Source organism: Nansenia antarctica (genome assembly GCF_963989245.1).
Source record: "Nansenia antarctica genome assembly, chromosome: 15".
NCBI classification, from domain to species: domain Eukaryota; kingdom Metazoa; phylum Chordata; class Actinopteri; order Argentiniformes; family Microstomatidae; genus Nansenia; species Nansenia antarctica.
Genome location: NC_137685.1, coordinates 1,080,506 through 1,101,303, shown reverse-complemented (window position 1 = coordinate 1,101,303; position 20,798 = coordinate 1,080,506). Strand labels below are relative to the sequence as shown.

At 47.4% G+C, this 20,798-nt stretch overlaps 1 protein-coding gene across 1 annotated transcript; it reads left to right on the top strand.

The window, feature by feature from the left end:
* Positions 1 to 8,480: 8,480 nt before the first annotated feature.
* On the top strand, positions 8,481 to 18,772 carry ptgis (prostaglandin I2 (prostacyclin) synthase; the record flags this gene model as incomplete). Its single annotated transcript, XM_080545758.1, has 10 exons — positions 8,481 to 8,551; positions 9,219 to 9,342; positions 9,751 to 9,926; positions 10,331 to 10,477; positions 11,700 to 11,827; positions 12,133 to 12,341; positions 14,793 to 14,955; positions 15,753 to 15,934; positions 16,810 to 16,961; positions 18,619 to 18,772. The coding sequence occupies 10 exons, from the start codon at positions 8,481 to 8,483 to the stop codon at positions 18,770 to 18,772; spliced, it is 1,506 nt and encodes a 501-aa protein (XP_080401884.1).
* Between the last annotated feature and the right edge of the window lie 2,026 nt (positions 18,773 to 20,798).

Sequence of the window (20,798 nt, the reverse complement as noted above, 5' to 3'; positions counted from 1 at the left end):
TGTCTTTAGTTATAGACCTTGTTATGTGCACGTTTGTTGCTTTTATAGTTTAAAATGTTGACTTTTATTGTTATTTAACTTCTCAAATGTTAATATACAGTGGATATAGAAAGTCAACACATCCCTTCACTTTTTCCACATGTTGTTGTGTTAAAGACTTAAAATGGATTAAATAAAACTAAAGAAAATGGGCATCAATCCACAAACCTAGGTTCTGGGCCCTGGACAGTCTGGACGGATTGATGGCAGCTGCTGGACTGAAAAAATCAGGTGTAGTGCTGAGGCACAAATATGTACATTTCTAGCCTGCAAACTGCGACACTTCAAATGAATGTGCAATAACACTATGTGCAATATGACAACCCTAGTCGTCTATCTGTACAGTATAGTATAGTGGATAGTGTACATAGCCTTTATTTATGTAAACCAGCTCCTTCCCTTCTTGTGTTTTTTTTAGTTTTTTTTTCTTTCCTAGCACCAGGGGAGCCACCCCTCCTAAATTGCGTTGTTTGGTACCTGTACTATAGCAATGACAATAAAGACCATTCATTCATTCATTCATTCATTCATTCATTCATTCATTCAAACAATACCCCAGAATGACAAAGTGAAAATAAGTTTTTTGAAATGTGTGCAAATGTATAAAAATGTAAACACAGAAATACCTCATGTGCATATGTCTTCACACTCTTTGTGCTCTGACATGTAACTTGTCACCACATGTCAGTGGTCACATACTGTATCTTGGCTCATCGGCGTCAGCAACACATTTCAATGTCCTTGTACGACAAGTCTCCGTTCAGTATGTGTCTGCCCTCTGGTGGAAGAACACCTTTATGAAACAATGTTTTTAAATGCCAATACACACTTTGTAGTATACAGTACATGCAGGGAAACCTCTGACAGAAAGAGTCCATAGCCTACAGTATGCCAACTGTGTGGAGTGTTCTTGTTGCTGAGGTAGTTAAGTAGGAGCAGTTGGTCTTTAGGTTTAGACAGTAAACAGGATGGCGCATCGGTCAGGACACAGGAGAGCAGATGATGTAGTATATTTTGGCACACATACACGCACATAAACCATATAAACGGTATAAGAATGTATAAGCCTTTTGTTTTAAGATATTCCCCTGACCCCTTTGTTGGGGTCGTAAATACCCAGGTGACATCATGTAGGGTCTCCTTCTTTTCACACCTAGGTCACCAACTACAGTAAAATGATAGGACCATTGTTGAAGCTATGACGTCATTTCTTCTTGTGTTCTCGTGTTCCAGTAGAGGTCACTCTCAGTATTATAATCAGTTGTTCGTCATTGACGTAATACTCGAAGATAGAATGTCACAAACTGGATCACATAATAAGAAATAAGTGTTATGGTAGCACAAGCAAAAGAGTCAAGTGTGGCAGAACCCCAGAACAGACGGACACAAGAGGCAAACTAACAATAAAAGGATTTATTAAAATGATGGACAAAAGAATAAACCTACTCTAACGGGGCCTAAGTGGGGGGAATGTGTGGATGCCAGAGAACTGGATAATGTAAATGAGGTGTGAGTGGGACTGTACTCTATGTGTCTGGGTGTGAGTGTCTAGCGTGCAAAACTAGTGTGGTGTAGATATGTAGATGAGTGAAGTGTTGAAATATGTACGTGTACTAACCAGTCCAGAGCAGAGAGGGGGAATAGTCGGCAGGCAGGCAGACGGGAGGGTTAGGCAGGAGGAGTGGGCGGTAGGCAGGCAGGGGGTTAGGCAGGAGGAGTAGGCGGCAGGCAGGCAGGGGCATAGGCAGGAGGGGTGGTCGTTTAGGCAGGCAGGGACATAGGCAGGAGACGTAGTCGATAGGCAGGCAGGGGGTCTAGGCAGGGGGAGGCAGGTTCCTTTGGGGAGCGAGGATCAACAAAGAAAACAACTAAGGTTAGCAAAATAACAAACAAACAAAACTCTGAAGTGAAACTACTTGAACGAGAATAGACAACAGGGAGAGCCAAACAACTAACCACATGGGTCAAAATAATCAAGCGTCGGAGGAAGGTTTCTGGGGCTTCTTATAGGGCTGCCTCCTCCTGAGTTGATAGCTGGACCCAGCTGTCTCCACTTGAGCCTGATGAGGCTCAACGAGCGCCAACGAGGCAGGAGGGGGCGGAGCCGATGAGGGATTCACAACAGTACCCCCCCCCTTAGGGGAGGCACCTGACGACCGTCCTGGAGCGTCCGGGTGGGCCTGATAGAAATCCTCCAGGAGTGTGGGGTCGGCGAGGTAGGACGGGGGCACCCAGCTCCGGTCTTCGGGGCCGTAACCCACCCAGTCCACCAGATACTGGAACCCCCGTCCCCTACGGCGGACAGTCAGTAGGCGGTCAACCGTCCACACCTGGTCGCCATCCTTCAGGACCCGGGGAGGTGGGGGGGCTGGAACGGGGGGGGACAGGGGGCTAGTGGAAACAGGCTTGAGGAGGGACACGTGAAATACTGGGTGGACCTTGAGAGCAGGGGGAAGGTTTAATCGAACCGCTGCAGGGTTAATAATCCGGTCAATAGTGTAGGGCCCAACATAACGGGGATTTAGCTTACGGGAGGAGGTCTGGGCGGTCTGGAGGGGCAGGTCCCGGGCCAACAGCCAGACCTTCTGGCCGGGACGATAGGCCGGGGCTGGCACCCTCCGCCGGTCGGCACAGCGACGGGACCGCTCAGTGGCCCGCAGCAGAGCGGTCCGGGTGGTCCTCCAGATGCGCCGACACCGGCGGAGGTGGACCCTGGTGGACGGGACTGCCACCTCCAGCTCCTGTTGGGGAAAGAGAGGAGGTTGATAGCCCAAGGAGCATTCAAAAGGGGACATACCCGTGGCGGAGCTCTCCATGGTGTTGATGGCATACTCCACCCATGGTAGGTACTTGGCCCAGGAGGCGGGGTTGCTGGTGGTGACACAACGCAGGGCTGCCTCCAGGGCCTGGTTGGTCCGCTCGGCCTGTCCGTTGGACTGCGGATGGTATCCAGAGGTGAGGCTGACCGAGGCCCCAATTCCCTTACAGAAGGCCTGCCACACCTTGGAGATGAACTGGGGGCCCCGGTCGGACACAATGTTGTGGGGAATGCCGTGAAGCCTCACCACATGGAGCGTGAGGAGGTCAGCAGTCTCGGCCGCGGAGGGGAGCTTGGGAAGGGCGACAAAGTGGACAGCCTTGGAAAACCTGTCCACAATGGTTAGGATGGTGTCCTTACCCTTGGATAAGGGGAGCCCCGTAACGAAGTCTAAAGCGATGTGGGACCAAGGACGACCGGGGATAGGGAGGGGACATAGGAGGCCCGAAGGAGGACGATGGGAGGCCTTACTCCGGGAGCAGATGGTGCAGGCACCCACAAACTCCTTAACGTCCCCCCGGAGTGTGGGCCACCAAAAACGTCGGCTGATAAACTCCGCTGTCCGGTGGGAGCCAGGGTGGCAGGCAAAGTGACTAGAGTGCCCCCACTCTAGCACTTGCGGCCGGACAGTGGAGGGAACAAAAAGTCTGTGCCGGGGTCCGGTACCTGGGTCCGGCTCGGCACGCTGGGCCTGTCTGACCACCGACTCGATGGCCCAGGTGACGACACCTACCACCCGGGTAGGGGGGAGGATGGTGTCTTGGGTCACCGGCATATCCGGGGACTCCCCCGGGAACAGCCGGGAGAGGGCGTCCGCCCTGACGTTCTTTGACCCCGGGCGGTAGGTGAGGGTGAAGTCGAATCGGCTGAAGAACAGGGCCCAGCGTGCCTGTCTAGGGTTAAGCCTTTTTGCCGTCCTCATATAGGTCAAGTTCTTGTGGTCAGACCACACAAGGAACGGCAGCTTAGCCCCCTCCAGCCAGTGCCTCCACTCTCCGAGGGCAGCGTGGATGGCCAGCAACTCCTTGTTGCCCACATCGTAGTTCCTCTCGGCAGGGTCAAACCGGCGAGAGTAGTAGGCACACGGGTGGACCTTCTGGTCCTCCTCCGACCGCTGGGTGAGAACGGCCCCGACGCCCGTGTCTGAAGCGTCTACCTCCACGATGAACTGCCTGGCTGGATCCGGGTGGGCCAACACCGGCGCGGTCGTAAAGAGGCCCTTCAGGGTGGAGAAGGCCGCCTCAGCCTCAGGGGTCCAAGAGAACGGGCGAACAGTGGAGGTACAAGCAGTGAGAGGGGCCGCCACCTGGCTAAACCCCTTGATGAACCGCCGGGTAAACCCGGCGAACCCGAGGAAGCGCCGGAGTTGTGTTCGGTCGGTGGGTCGTGGCCACTCTGCCACCGCCTTAATCTTAGCCGGGTCGGCGCGCATTTGCCCTTCTTCCACGACGTTACCCAGGTACGTCACAGAGGAGGAGTGGAAGACGCATTTCTCCGCCTTGACGAAGAGACGATTCTCCAGGAGCCGTTGTAGGACCAGGCGCACGTGTTGGTGGTGTTCCTCCATGGTCGGGGAAAAGATCAGGATATCATCCAGGTAAACAACCACGAAAACATTTATCATGTCCCTCAGCACGTCATTGACCAGCTCCTGGAAGACTCCGGGGGCATTGGACAGGCCAAAGGGCATGACCAGGTACTCGAAGTGACCGAGGTGGGTGTTGAACCCGGTCTTCCACTCGTCCCCCTCCTTGACCCTAACCAGATGGTAGGCGTTGCGGAGGTCAAGTTTAGTGAACACCCGGGCGTGAGTGAGTGGCTCGAAAGTGGAACTCATAAGGGGGAGTGGGTATTTATTCTTAACAGTGATGGTGTTTAAACTACGAAAATCTATACAGGGCCTCAGGCCACCATCCTTCTTCGCCACAAAGAAGAAGCCCGCCGCGAGGGGGGAAGACGATGGTCGAATTACACCCGAGGCTAGGGACTCGGCTATATAATTGCGCATTGCCTCCTTCTCCGGGACCGAGAGGTTGTAGAGACGACCCTTGGGAAGGGCTGCCCCGGGAAGGAGGTTGATGGGACAATCATACGGCCGGTGAGGAGGAAGTGAAAGGGCGCGGTCCTTACTAAACACCATGGCCAGGTCAAGATACGTAGAGGGGACACCAGTGAGGTCCGGGGGAGAGACTAAGGGCCTGGGACCGCTGGACGGAGAGAGGGCGGAGCGTAGGCAGTTGGCATGACAGGGGATGCTCCAGCCCAAAATCCGTCCAGTGGTCCAGGAGATGTGGGGATCGTGTCTCTCCAACCACGGCCTACCTAATACTAGGGGTGCAGTGGGGGCGTGGAGGACAAGAAAACGTGCCGTCTCGACGTGATTACCGGACATGGTGAGGGTGAGGGATTCAGTGCTATGCGTGATCCTACCTAAGGGCCTCCCATCGATGGCTTGGGGGAACAAGGCATGGTCGAGGGGAACGAGCGGGATGCCGGCCTGACGAGCGAGGGTGATGTCCATCAAGCACTCGTCGGCCCCGGAGTCAATGAGGGCGCCGGCAGAAATGGACTCCTCACCCCAGGAGAGGGTGGCTGGGAACAGCCGGTTGTGGTTCTTGATGGGTTGGGGGATCGAGGCACGGCTCACCAAAAACCCCTCCTTTAGCGAGCCGGGTCTTTTGGCCGCGCCGGGCAGGTTCGGAGGACGTGTCCGGGTCTTCCGCAATACAGGCACAGCCCGCCCCGCATTCTCTGCTCTCTCTCTTCCTGAGAGAGGCGGGACCGGCCGACCTGCATGGGCTCCTCCGCTGACTCAGAGGTGGACGGGGCTGGGGAGAGCATGGGAACCCGAGGGGGCAGGGCCGAGTGGGCGGCCGCAAAACGGGGGAGAGAGGACGTGCGGCTGGGGACCGAGTGAGGGGGCCCCACGGCGCGTTGGCTGCGCTCCTGGCGGCGCTCCCGCAGGCGCTCATCCATTTGTAGGGACAAGGTGACCAGTTCTTGAAGGGAGCCTGGGCGGTCCCGGACGATAAGGTCCTTCACCGCCTCACTCAGACCCCGCCGGTAGGCGCAAAGGAGCGCTATGTCTCCCCACCCGCTGTCGGCGGCGAGGATCCGGAACTCTAGGGTGTAGTCCGCGACGGTCCTGGAGCCTTGCCGGAGTTCCAGCATCCTGGAGGCGGCGTCCGCGCCGTCAGAGGGGTGGTCAAACAAAAAGGAAAACTCCCGGCGGAACGCCTCGTAGTCCTGGGCAAGATGTGGGTCTCTGCCCACCACGGCTATGGCCCAGTCTAGAGCCTTGTCCACCAGGAGGGACATAACGAAGGCTACTTTAGCCTCTTCTGACCCATACTTGGACGGTTGGAAAGCAAAAAAAAGTTCACACTGGGTCAGGAACCCTCTGCCCAGATCAAAGTTCCCTCCAAAGGGTCGAGGGGTAACCAGGTTGGGCTCGGGTTGGGCGGGAGCTCGCCCTAGGGGGGCTGGAACCCCCGGTGAATCAGCAGGGGGAGCAGGGACTGCAGCTCCTCCAGGGAGCGTGTTCAGCCTCAGCTGGATGGAAGCCACCGCAGAGACAAGAGTGCCCATCTGGACCGCAAGGGAGGCGAGAGCAGCTGAGGCGGAGGTGGACGACTTCTGGAGCTCAGCGATGTTACCCTGAACGGAGGGGAAAGCCTTACTCAACTCCGCCTGGAGGGACGCGAGCTCGGCCGCGTGGGCGGAAACAAGCTCGTCAACTGAATGTGAAACTGGGTTGGGCTTAACTGCGGGCGTCTGCCCCGAGGTGCTGCCTTGACTCATTTTGGCTTGATTATTCTGTTATGGTAGCACTAGCAAAAGAGTCAAGTGTGGCAGAACCCCAGAACAGACGGACACAAGAGGCAAACTAACAATAAAAGGATTTATTAAAATGATGGACAAAAGAATAAACCTACTCTAACGGGGCCTAAGTGGGGGGAATGTGTGGATGCCAGAGAACTGGATAATGTAAATGAGGTGTGAGTGGGACTGTACTCTATGTGTCTGGGTGTGAGTGTCTAGCGTGCAAAACTAGTGTGGTGTAGATATGTAGATGAGTGAAGTGTTGAAATATGTACGTGTACTAACCAGTCCAGAGCAGAGAGGGGGAATAGTCGGCAGGCAGGCAGACGGGAGGGTTAGGCAGGAGGAGTGGGCGGTAGGCAGGCAGGGGGTTAGGCAGGAGGAGTAGGCGGCAGGCAGGCAGGGGCATAGGCAGGAGGGGTGGTCGTTTAGGCAGGCAGGGACATAGGCAGGAGACGTAGTCGATAGGCAGGCAGGGGGTCTAGGCAGGGGGAGGCAGGTTCCTTTGGGGAGCGAGGATCAACAAAGAAAACAACTAATGTTAGCAAAATAACAAACAAACAAAACTCTGAAGTGAAACTACTTGAACGAGAATAGACAACAGGGAGAGCCAAACAACTAACCACATGGGTCAAAATAATCAAGCGTCGGAGGAAGGTTTCTGGGGCTTCTTATAGGGCTGCCTCCTCCTGAGTTGATAGCTGGACCCAGCTGTCTCCACTTGAGCCTGATGAGGCTCAACGAGCGCCAACGAGGCAGGAGGGGGCGGAGCCGATGAGGGATTCACAACAATAAGGATGTTAATAACGTCACTGATAGGTGAAACTATAATAGTGAAACTATATAGTGCGCTGCACGTTGAACTTAAGACTTCTCTCACTTCCCTAAGACAATTATCTAATACCTCTTTTACAGAACATGACCTTGCTATCACCAATACTGTCATGTAAACTGCAATACTGGGCGAAACTAGATGAGTTCCCATAGTTGACTGGTGTCAGTCTGACTGTTGATGTGATGCAACAGTGGAAATAATGAGATCCAACATTGACGCATTTGGAGGCTTTTGCAAACACAGTTTCGGGATGTTTGGGGAACTGTCTGATCGCCCAACCACGACTGGGTTAGGGTCAATAGGTCAAAATATAAATACTCTACTGTTTACTTTCTATCTACGCAATTGTCATGTTTCTGGGAAGCTTTCGTGATGAATCTGCTTTTCTGCTGAAAAATAATACTGGGGAAAAGTAAGAGCTGGAGTAGCCTGCAGGCATGTCTTCAGTCGAGGACATTTAAGAGTCCCTTTAGATACGTTTCTCTCATCTTAAAGGAATGCCCTGGAGGCAGGATGGGAGGTACAATTACGCCCCACAGAGAGACGACACGGTCCTAAAACTACCTCAACCTTTTCCTTCAGTAAGTAAACACAACATTGTCTTACGGAAGTAAAGAATTTATGTGAGAAACACACATAACACTCCTGGCATATTCCCACATTATTTTCCATGCATGTTTTTGGCAGTGTTGTTGTCTACGATGACAGCACGATACTCTGCGTGACACTGACACACCTGTCACCAGCCACGCCCCCTCCCCACACCTGTCACCAGCCACGCCCCCTCCCCACACCTGTCACTAGCCACGCCCCCTCCCCCGCCCCCTGCAGGAGGACATTTCTGGTAAATGAACCAGCCAAGTATCCACCGTGTTGTCATTGCGTGTGTGTGTGACACACCAGACACTGGGTAATAAATGACAGTGCTTGAGAAGGGACAGGACAGAGTCAGTGTTTTGTGAGAACATGTTATGGACAATATTTCTACTGCTGAATGGTCTTCTCGCGCTCGTGCTCCTTTACTCTTCCCGCTCCAGGTAAATGCTTACTATTACTTACTATTTTTATCAATGAATGTGTGTATTTAAAATTATATTGTGTTTTTAAGGTTTAAGGTTGTAATAATATTTGTAATGTAAACAGCACCTGCAAAAAAATTGTGTCCCTGGATAAATAAAGGTTAAATTAAAGAAATCTAAATTAATTAATTATATTTTTCGCAAGTATCTTAATTATAAAACGTGTGCAGCTGCTTTGCAATTACATGAGGTGGTGATTGACGAGCGTATGGGAGTTTAACTAAGTTAAAGTAGACCTTTAGGAGCACCTGTAATGGAATGCTTTTGCAAACGTGTTCCTTCAGCCACAGTCCAGAATGTACACAGTGATTTAGCTCACTACACCAAGTAAGGAAAGAAATAGCCTGTTGTCTGTCACTGTGAGCTGAACACTAGACTAACACACTAGATTATAGTGTGTAGTACTATAGTAGTATACCCTGTATGGTACTCAAACTGCAGCACACCATGGTGCAGCCATAAAACACAAACAGTACTACAAAGGGCTTCATGTCAATCATCACCAAGCATAGGGCATGTCTCTGCGCAGACTTTAAAACCAGTTGGTTCAGATCGGGAACACCTTCCTTCCATTGAATGGGTCTGTTCTTACTTGACATTGTGTTTGTGTGTCTGTGTTTGGCAGACAGAATAATGAGCCACCTCTAGACAAAGGCTTAATCCCGTGGCTGGGTCATGCCCTGGAGTTTGGGAAAGATGCTGCAAAGTTCTTGACACGGATGAAACAGAAGCATGGGGACATCTTTACGGTAAGACAAGTAAACAACTGCAGGAGTGCAACTTATGAACCTTTCTACTGTACACACATTTCTGTTCTTCTGATACACAGTAACAACAGAGTTGGTGACGTTAGAATTATAAGGTTCTATCTAAATTTTTGGTCAAAATGTAGTTTTTTACAGAATCTGATCCATTAGGTGTTTATTAATGCCTGTGTGGTGTTATTTTTAACCCATTTTTGAGTTAGTAATTAATAAAATACAAAGGTTCCATCTCACAGAACATAATGGAATGTAAAAACTTTGACGCTCAATAACTCTGAACTGCCCTAAACGGAGATAGAACCTTATCATTCTAAACGGAGATAGAACCTTATCATTCTAAACGGAGATAGAACCTTATAACTCTAAGCTCACGTGTAATGCTGTCTCTCTCAGGTTCGTGTGGCTGGTCGATATGTCACAGTGCTGCTGGACCCAAACTCCTACGATGCGGTCGTGAACGACACCGTCTCTCTGGACTTCACCCGGTCCAAAGATGTGATGCTGCAGAAGATCTTCAGCCTGAGTCTCCCCAACCACCGCCCGGGCTCAGAGAGGGCCTGGATGGAACAGTACGTCCCCTAATCACCTGTGAGACCTCAAACATAGACGAAACACACAAGTGTCAATCTGCCAGTCTAAAAGTCATGTCGATTACCACATACCATAGCAAGCTGTACTCCAATTTAATGTAGTAATGTATGCTTATCTAGCTCCTTCTGTGTAATGGGGGGGAAATTGTCTTCCACCAGAGAATGAAGATAATTCATAATTCATGTCTTCCTAAAATCCCTATAGTTAGGATATGGTTGGATCTAAGTCATAATAATGTATTCTCTGTGTACATGTCGTCCTCTCAGTATTCTCTGTGTACGTGTCGTCCTCTCAGTATTCTCTGTGTACGTGTCGTCCTCTCAGTATTCTCTGTGTACATGTCGTCCTCTCAGTATTCTCTGTGTGCATGTCGTCCTCTCAGACACTTCCATGGCCCAGGCTTGGCCAGACTCAGCAGCTCCATGCACAGCCACATCCAGGCCCTATTGGGGGGGGACAGGGAGAGCTGCGGCCCAGCAGGGTGGAGGAAGGACGGACTCTTCAGCCTCTGCTACAGCCTGCTGTTCAGGTGAGGTTAGACCCAGGAGGTTGTGAGCTTAGAATGATAAGGTTCTATCTCCGTTTAGAATGATAAGGTTCTATCTCCATTTAGAATGATAAGGTTCTATCTCCGTTTAGAATGATAAGGTTCTATCTCCGTTTAGAATGATAAGGTTCTATCTCCGTTTAGAATGATAAGGTTCTATCTCCGTTTAGAATGATAAGGTTCTATCTCCGTTTAGAATGATAAGGTTCTATCTCCGTTTAGAATGATATTGATTGATTGATTGAAAACTTTATTAGAAGATTTGCAGAAGTAGGTACATGAAAGTACATATTACATACATGGTCAACTAACAGGATAAAAACCCAAGAAAGCCACTGGCTTATTTCAATTGGGGTCCTTGATGAGGTTCTATCTCCGTTTAGGGCAGTTCAGAGATATTGAGCGTCACATTTTTTACATTCCATTATGTTTTGAATGAATGGTCTTTATTGTCATTGATATAGTACAGGTACCATACAACGAAATTTGGGAGGGGGGGCTCCCCTGGTGCTAGGAAAGAAAAAACAAAAACAAAAAAAAACTAAACAAGAAGGGAAAAAGAGCTGGTTTGTGAGATGGAACCTTTGTTTTTTATGAATTACTAACTCAAAAATGTCAACATATAAAAAATAACACCACACAGGCATTAATAAACACCTAATGGATCAGATTATGTAAAAAACTCAATTTTGACAAAAATGGAGATAGAACCTTATAATTCTAACGTCACAAGGTTAGGACAGGAGAGAGGGTGAACCAAACAAAGATAATAATAATAATAATAATAATAATAACTTTATTTGTGTAGCGCTTTTCCTGCAAACGTTGTGTGCTTTAATCATTATATAATCTTAATTTAATTATTTAGTCATTTAAAGGCAATATTAAAAAGATGGGTTTTCAGTCTTGACTTGAACATATTTGCTGAGGTTGCATCCCTAATGTAAACTGGCAGTGCATTCCACAATCTGGGTGTATAATCAGAATGCAGCCTCACCAAATCTCTTCTTTTGTACATGTGGTACACAGAGAAAACCAAAGGTCTTTCAAATATGCTGGTGCTGTGCCAGTGAGAGCTTTATAAACAAACAGAAGGTGCAGTAGAGGCATAAGTCTTGTCTTGCAGTTTAAGTGCATATATCGTACACTTTACTCATGGCATAACAAACACACTACTAGGTTTTCACCCTGTTTCCGTCCTTAGGGCTGGGTACCTCACACTGTTTGGTTCAGAGGAGAACAACAGCGTTACTGAGCTCGCTGCCGTCTACAAAGAGTTCCGCAAGTTTGACGATCTGCTCCCAAAACTGGCTCGCTCAACTCGTAAGCAAGGTAGAGTAACATGCTGTAAAACAACATAGTTATGGTATTCTCTCTCTGTGTCCTTGTCTCTCATGCATGTATCTACAGTATATGTATATATATATGTTACGGTACATGTGGGAAAACTAGGGTTAGGGTTAGGTGCGACTTGGTACATGCTGGCATGTCTAACCCTACCCCTAACCCTAACCCTAACCCTAACCCTAACCCTAACCCTACCCCTAACCCTAACCGTAGCACCCTAGCACCTAACCCTAACCCTAGTTTTCCCACATGTACCGTAACATATATCTGGTGTGTTTCTCTGTTGACAGAGGAGAGGAGGGCAGCCAGTTCGTCCCGAGAGCGTCTTTGGGAGCTGCTGTCTCCGGCCTGGCTGACAGGGGGGACAGGGGGGGCAGGGGGGACAGGGGGGACAGACACCAGCTCGTGGCAGCAGAGCTATCGACACTACCTACAGGAGGAGCGTGTGGATCCGGAGATGCAGAGACGGGCCATGCTGCTGCAGCTCTGGACCACCCAGGTGTGGAGTGTTACACCATACGCTCACCTACCATATACCTTAAGCTTGCACACACACACCCACACAGTGACACAGAACCACATCAAACACAGCCTTCACAGGGGTTATACAGCTCTGGACCACCCAGGTGCGGAGTGTTACACCATACGCTCACCTTCCATCTACCTTAAGCTTGCACACACACACACCCACACAGTGACACAGAACCACATCAAACACAGCCTTCACAGGGGTTATACAGTATATTCATTGTCTGCTGAGTGTACGGCCGCACCCAGGTGGACTTACATTCCCTTCCTGTGTCCTATATGCTGCTTGTGACCCATATATCAGAATATTTTTCCATCCCAATGACTCGGAAACTTCCATGTCAACACATGACTCATTCAATGTGAGATCAAATGATTACTAGAGAATGGAATGTGGAATGTGAGTTTCCCATTAATATGACTTAGTGTTTCCATGACACCTGTCAGGTTTAGAGTTCTGTGTAAACAGATCCGAAACAATGAGTGTAAACATTCCGGTCCAGGTCAGCACACCCATTGGTGGGAAAAACAAGTCACCTCAATCAACCTCAGGATCTCATCTTCCACAGAATTTGATAAGTCTGCACATTTAGAAAGGTATCATATCTAGAAAGGTATCATATCTAGAAAGGTATCATATTTAGAAAGGTATCATATCTAGAAAGGTATCATATCTAGAAAGGTATCATATTTAGAAAGGTATCATATCTGTATCAATGATAGATATTGATGTCATCAATTCAATATAGAGTTTAACAATGACTGTCTGTTGCTCTATTTTTATAACTGCCAGAGGCTGTTAAAGAGATCTCCTTGTAGCTTCCTCAAACCTGTCCAGACAAGTGTTGGAAACTCGCTGGAGCTACACTATGTGGCCAGGTGGGGGAGCTGTTGTGTTGTTAAGACACCTGTCCTCACCACCAACCTTCCACAGGTTATGTATACAACTGCTCCCCCTAGCACCATACCTATTCAAATGTTATGACTGGAGGCCATCTCAGAGCAGAGAAGCGGGTAGAGAGTAAATGGTAAATGGACTGACTTACATAGCGCCTTTATCCAAAGCGCTTTACAACGGCCTCTCATTCACCCATTCACACACACATTCACACACCAATGGCGGCCAAGCTACCATGCAAGGCACCGGCCCGCTCACTAGGAGCAATTTGGGGTTCAGTGTCTTGCCCAAGGACACTTCGACATGTGGCCAGCCGGGGCTCGAACCGCCGATCTGCCAACCTTGCGTTCATTACACGGCGGCTCTACCTCCTGAGACACAGCCGCCCCAAGAGTATATGGCCAAGTTGGTGCCTCTCCCACTGGGGCCGTACCTCACCTGCCAGCCTTGACAGGAGAGGACAGAAAGTTCTGTCACATCACTTTCCTATGTTTAATCATGTCCGCTGGGAACCTGGAACAGACTCTCCCAGTACGGGCCAGTAACTGAACCGCCACTGTGTTAGAGGCATTAGAAATGAGTTTGAGGGGAGGGAGGGCCAGGGTGTATGTGCTCTGGTTATACAATCTGTCACCAGGAGTCAGACTTTATCACTGGAGGATACCTCAGTGTAAAATCCAATCCAGATTATTCGATAGAGATTTGATAGCATCATTTCTGACATGTTGTCATGATATTACACAGATTAATCAGAAAATATGGCAGGCAGTGTCATATACTTGCACAAACCACAAAGGCAGGATGATTCAACCTATGTTCATGTTTAGGTGAAATCTAATTTGACCTTGAGTTGTCCTCATAGTTCAATAGTGACAGCGTCTCCGCTTCTCTGTTCTGGACTTTTCTACCACAGCACAGGCTAACAGTTAGACCCTAAGTTAGCATTGTTTAAATCACTTGCCAAAAACTTTGCAAGTGATTGTGTGTGTGTGTGTGTGTGTGTGTGTGTGTGTGTGTGTGTGTGTACATGCATGGCCTATTAGATCAGATAGGACAGGGAAGGCAGACACACGTCTCTGGAGCTGCTTGCCTTGCATTAGCCCCGTCTGTCAGGGCGGACGTGACCTCATGGATGTGAGGACAACGGCTCTCTGAACCCACAGCAATTACTGCCTGACAAGTTCAGACGTCTCACCCTTAGAGGCTGACAGCCGTATCCACACAGCCGTGGAGACGGTTCCTCTACTGATCAGTCACACAGCAGCCACGGCCTCCTAGAACAGAGAAGGAGAAAGACACCATCAAGATCATTGTTATTGTACAACACTGTATATGTAAATATGCTTTAATCTTCACCGTGTGTTTGTCTTATCTTATTGAAGCTGCACAGTATTGTCTGTTATAGCTCAGAGCTATACATACAGTATAACTGCACAATAACGACATCTTGCTCTGTAACAGGCAGGCTGTTGTTCATAGGAAAGGTTTAACTCTGTGTTGTGTTATGTTATTGTGTTGTTCCAGTGTAACGCCGGACCTGCTGCCTTCTGGCTGCTGGGTTTCCTGCTCACTCACCCTGAGGCCATGAGCGCTGTGAGGGAGGAGATGAGAGGCGTGTCCCTACAGGAGGGCTCCCCACAGCGTCCCCCCCTGGACACACCAGAGACACGCAGCACACCTGTCTTCGGTAAGGAGCCTGCATAGTAGCCGTATCAATTATTCATCGTTTGTCTTCTACCTTAAGCACATTTCCCACTAAATGAAAGTCAAAGAGAGACAGAGGCTTGACTGAACTGTGGGGGAGAACTAGAAAAAAGGAGAACAGAGTGATGAATTAAGTAAAGTTGGATAAACTAAACAATTTGCACTTAAAAAAAAAAGGGGTTTCAATCCATAGTGCACTTCTTCTTAAAATATACCTGTATCTTTTAAGATATGGACATGCTATTACTGTTATGGATACACACTTCAGTTCCCCCTCTGACATCGTCAGCTGTATTGTCCCCCTGCCTACAAGAAGAAGTTTCAAGTCTCACATGTGAAGAACGCTCTCCTCCCCCCCCCCTCCCCCATCCCTCATGGACACCTGTTGTTGAGGTCATCTCAACCTGCTGTGCTATCGCCATGACACTCTGCGGACACAGACTTTCCTTTCCAAGGACTCACACACATATACGGACTTCCTTCCCAAGGACCCACACACACATATATGGACACGCATCCCGCCCCATTCTCCCGCCTTCGCCGCCCCCCAAGCTACTATGTCTCGTGTTAAACTGTTTCCTCTCTGTTCCTCCATTCTATGACGAGAGCAAGATGGCCGCGCCTCTGTTCAGCAGCTTAGTCCCCTTGGCTCTCCCTTCTGTTTGTCATTGTCTAATCATTGGATGTTTCAAATTATATGTAAAGCACCCTGTGCATTCGTGCTGAGAAGGGTGCTATATAAATAACGTTTTACTTACTTACTTACTTACTTACCTACAGACAGCGTTCTGAGCGAGACGTTGCGTCTGACTGCCGCTGTCCTGATCAGCAGAGAGGTGGTGCAGGACAGGACCCTGCGTCTGGCCAGCGGCCGGGAGTACCACCTCCGCCAGGGGGACCGCGTCTGCCTGTTCCCCTTCCTCAGCCCTCAGATGGACCCGGAGATACACCAGGACCCACAGGTCTGTCTATGCACCTGGATATGCACCTGGATATGCACCTGGATATGCACCTGTATGCATGCAGCAATATGCAACAACAACGCTTTCAAACAACACAAACATGTCTAGTGGCTCCAGAGGTAGAGCCGGCGTCTAATGATCGCAAGGTCAGCAGTTTGGCGTTTGTTTGGGTTTCGAATCCAGGCTGGCCATGTGTCGAGGTGTCCTTGAGCAAGGCACTGAACCCCTAATTGCTCCAGGGGCCAACCCCTTGCCCTAGAGCATAAAATACCACATTCCAACAATTGACTGACTGAAGTTGATTGCATGGCAATAATACAATTATAATTATTATAACACAATGGCCAGGTCCTCTGTGAGGGTGTTGACCTTAGCCATTACCTCCTCCATCATCTTCAAGTTATTTTTGTCGATCGACTTGGCTGAACAGAGAGTGCTTCTTAGCGATACGTTTAATTGTTCCCCTACTTAGTCATGGCATTCAAGCGTATACTTATGCTCTATTGTACTGTAACAGACAGTGTTTAAATGGAGCCTAATCGAGGATTAAGTGGTGAAAAGGTTGAAAGGCTGAGCAGGGAGATCTCAGGGGATTAGCTGGTGAAAGGCTGTAGTTGAAACAAACACATAAGGTGTGGGTGAGGTTAGGAAGGTGTGGGAGAGGTTAGGACCAACCATTGGGTTTATCTTCAATGACACTTCCTGTCTGCCGTGAGGGTCAGAGGTCAGGCAGAGACCAATGACATTCCCTCTTCCTCTGGTACAGGCATGATCACGTCTGGTGATACCTACTCATACTGTCGTATGTGTAGTGTATTTGGACTATACGGATGCATCACGTATTACCTGTTTTCTTTCTTCTTCCTGCTTCACAGAACTTTGTGTACGACCGCTTCCTAAACGCAGACGGGACAGAGAAGAAGAAGTTCTCTAAGCGAGGGGAGAGTGTGAAGTACTCCACCATGCCATGGGGGGCAGGGAAGAACATCTGTGTGGGCAGATACTTTGCTGTCAGCACCATCAAACAGTGAGTAGGACTCTTCCACCTGTTGTTTCCTGCTGTTAACATGAATATAACATCTAAACCATCCTACTGCTAACATGAATATATACATCTAAACTGTTAACATGAATATATACATCTAAACTGTTAACATGAATATATACATCTAAACTGTTAACATGAATATATACATCTAAACTGTTAACATGAATATATACATCTAAACTGTTAACATGAATATATACATCTAAACTGTTAACATGAATATATACATCTAAATTGTTAACATGAATATATACATCTAAACTGTTAACATGAATATATACATCTAAACTGTTAACATGAATATATACATCTAAATTGTTAACATGAATATATACATCTAAATTGTTAACATGAATATATACATCTAAATTGTTAACATGAATATATACATCTAAATTGTTAACATGAATATATACATCTAAATTGTTAACATGAATATATACATCTAAATTGTTAACATGAATATATACATCTAAATTGTTAACATGAATATATACATCTAAATTGTTAACATGAATATATACATCTAAATTGTTAACATGAATATATACATCTAAATTGTTAACATGAATATATACATCTAAATTGTTAACATGAATATATACATCTAAATTGTTAACATGGATATATACATCTAAATTGTTAACATGGAATGGAATGGACTTTATTTGTCATTGCTACAGTACAGGTACCAAACAACGAAATTTAGGAGGGGTGGCTCCCCTGGTGTTAGGAAAGGGAAGGAAAAAAAAAACATTTTAGAAAAAGCATAAAAGCATAAAATCACAAGAAGGTAAGGAGCTGGTTTACATCAATAAAGGCTATGTACACAATCCACTGTACTATACTGCACAGATAGTCAACTAGGGTTGTCATATTGCACAAAAGTATTTTTTTTCACGTTATTTTAAAGTGTCACAGTTTGCAGGCTTGAAAATGTACATGTTTGTGCCTCAGCACTAGCTGCCATACAATCCGTCCGGACTGTCCTGGGCCCAGAACTTAGGCCTTTTCTGTGTTCAGGGCCTTGACGGCCCTGTGGTAGAAGCTGTCCTTCAGTCTGTTTGTCTTAGCGGAACATGAATACATACATCTACACCATCCTGCTCCCCATGCAATGAAGCTTTTGATTAGATCATTTTCTTAATTAATGAATATGCTGAAGATTTATGAGACGTTTTACAATCAATGACATCGAGATAGTTGGCTGAGGGCTTGTAGCAAATATCGTATATGTTTTCAGGTGTAAGCGAAATCCAGATAATAATAATAATAATAATAATAATAACTTTATTTGTATAGCGCTTTTCCTGCAAACGTTGCAGCTCAAAGTACTCCAATCATTATATAATCATCATTTCATTATTTTGTCATTTAAAGGCAATATTAAAAAGATGGGTTTTTAGTCTTGACTTGAACATAATGTGCTGAGGTTGCATCCCTAATGTAAACTGGCAGTGAGACACAATCTGGAGCATAACATGAGAATGCAGCCTCACCTAATCTCTTCTTTTGTATATGTGGTACACTACTACAAAACTCTCGCTGCTGCATTTTGGACTAATTGCAGCTGGCCAATAGCTTTCTTCTGAAAGTGTCTCTCAGCTGATTGACTTCCTCCCTCTGTGGCCCTCAGGTTTGTGTTCATGGTCCTCACAAGTCTGGACCTGGAGCTGTGTGACCCAGACGCCTGCCTCCCGCCCATCAATCCCAGTCGCTATGGTTTCGGGATGCTTCAGCCCGATGGAGACCTGGAGGTCCGCTACAGACCGAAGAGAACGCTGCACTAAGACAGGAGCTCCACGTCCTTCAACTGCACTAAATAGAAAACAGCTCACTGTTGTTAAAACTATGCATTTATTTATTCTATGATTTTTTATTCTATGATATATTTGTTATGTTCAGTAATCCCATGTAGGCCTACTTGTTGTTGTATTGTGTCTTTCAATAAACTGTTCCAATGTTTTGCTGTACAGTTGTCCACATAATAAACCACATATACTTCTCTTACTGCATGTATGTCATTGTTATAATCATATCTATTATATATCACACAATAGAACAAGTAGGCTATGATGACATTTAGAGGGGGTCTGAATAGGCTACTGTAGATCACTCTAACAGCAAACGTCGGATCGTATTGAATGGATAGATTCCTAATGCTCCCTCTGCAGGTTTGGCTGTGCTCATTTCGATTGAAGAGCAAAATCTTGAGATTGTTCTCGGCTCTGTATGGCAAGGCAAGGGTTAACCAGGCGTCGATTAGGAACTGGGCGGTGGGGTGCCGCCTATCCACCTTCTGCAGAGAGAGAGAGAGAGAGAGAGAGAGAGAGAGAGAGAGAGAGAGAGAGAGAGAGAGAAAGAGAGAGAGACACAGAGAGAGAGAGACAGAGAGAGAGAGAGACAGAGAGAGACACAGAGAGAGAGAGGAGAGAGAGAGGGAGAGACAGAGAGATAGAGAGAGAGAGGGAGAGAGAGAGACAGATAGAGACAGAGAGAGAGAGAGAGACAGAGAGAGAGGGAGAGAGGGAGAGAGAGAGAGAGAGAGAGAGAGAGAGAGAGAGGGATAGTCACGCCGCAGATGGGGGGCTGACGACCAGGTAGAGAAAACCGTGCGGATTCTCACAAACATACTTGTTGATCTTCTCTTTAAAAACATGCGGGACATGTTCATGCCAGAGGGATACAGAGATACAGACGGTGTTTAGATCCCCGCCCAGCCATGTCCGAGACGGGGGTCGCTGCCAGCGAGGAGACGTTTGATACGGAATCTGTTACTGTTAGTCCCCGGGAGTGATAATAAACCCATGACGATTCCTCCTTTCTCTATTCTGTTGAATGTTTTCGTCTCCGTCGCTGGCATCGGATGATCTTTGCCCAAAGTTACAAGGTAAGTGGTTGCAGGGGATCAGTGGCTAATGGAAAATGTAATGTATTTAAGCATATATGTTTATTCATAATAGGCCTATACTATGTGTTATGTCTCTGTATAGCATTACATCAAACCCCTAGAATGTGCGAAATAAAAATACAAAACAACATTGATGCATTAGTCGTTCCGGCAGTTATGCAATTTCACTGGGAAATAACTACATATAGGCTATACACCCATGCTTTATCTAAATATTGCACATTATGACAATGTGTAGACTGCTCTAATGAATAAGAAATGCCACAGATCAATGGTGTTTTTTCTTCGATTGCCAATTATGGTTGATTAATTCTTAGGCTACAGAAGACAACTGATTTATTTGCAAAACCGTTCCTTGAAGTCGCTCTTAGCACTTTTCGCACATTACGACATCTCCATCTGATGCGCATTTGATTAATTTCTTAAAGTAGGCTACAGAAGGAAGGCCTATGATGATATGGAAGAAAATAAGTTTTCCAAGTTCGGTGACATCGGCAGGTCTATGGAACATATACGTATTGACCAAGTAGCAACTGGTTCGTATTGAGAAATCCAACAGCCTAACTAACTTTCGTAGTTCCTGCCTGGTAACTTAACTATGAAATTATGGTCTTCCAAATGGTCCAGTTGTCGGGGTGGATCGGGGGTAGATCGGGGGTAGATCGGGGGTAGATCGGGGGTAGGGGGTTGGTGGGGGGGGGACAACGTCGCCAATGACGGTGAGAGAGAATCGTGTAGCCTATAGGCTATTTACCCACATCTGATGAAACGCAAGTAAACACAAAGATCTACGGGGAAAACAATCAAATTCAGGTGTATTCGTTTTGGTTGTTAGATTTACAATAGGCCTATATATATACCTCCTCATTTTGAAGCCAATCACCTCATTATGCTTAAAAATATGC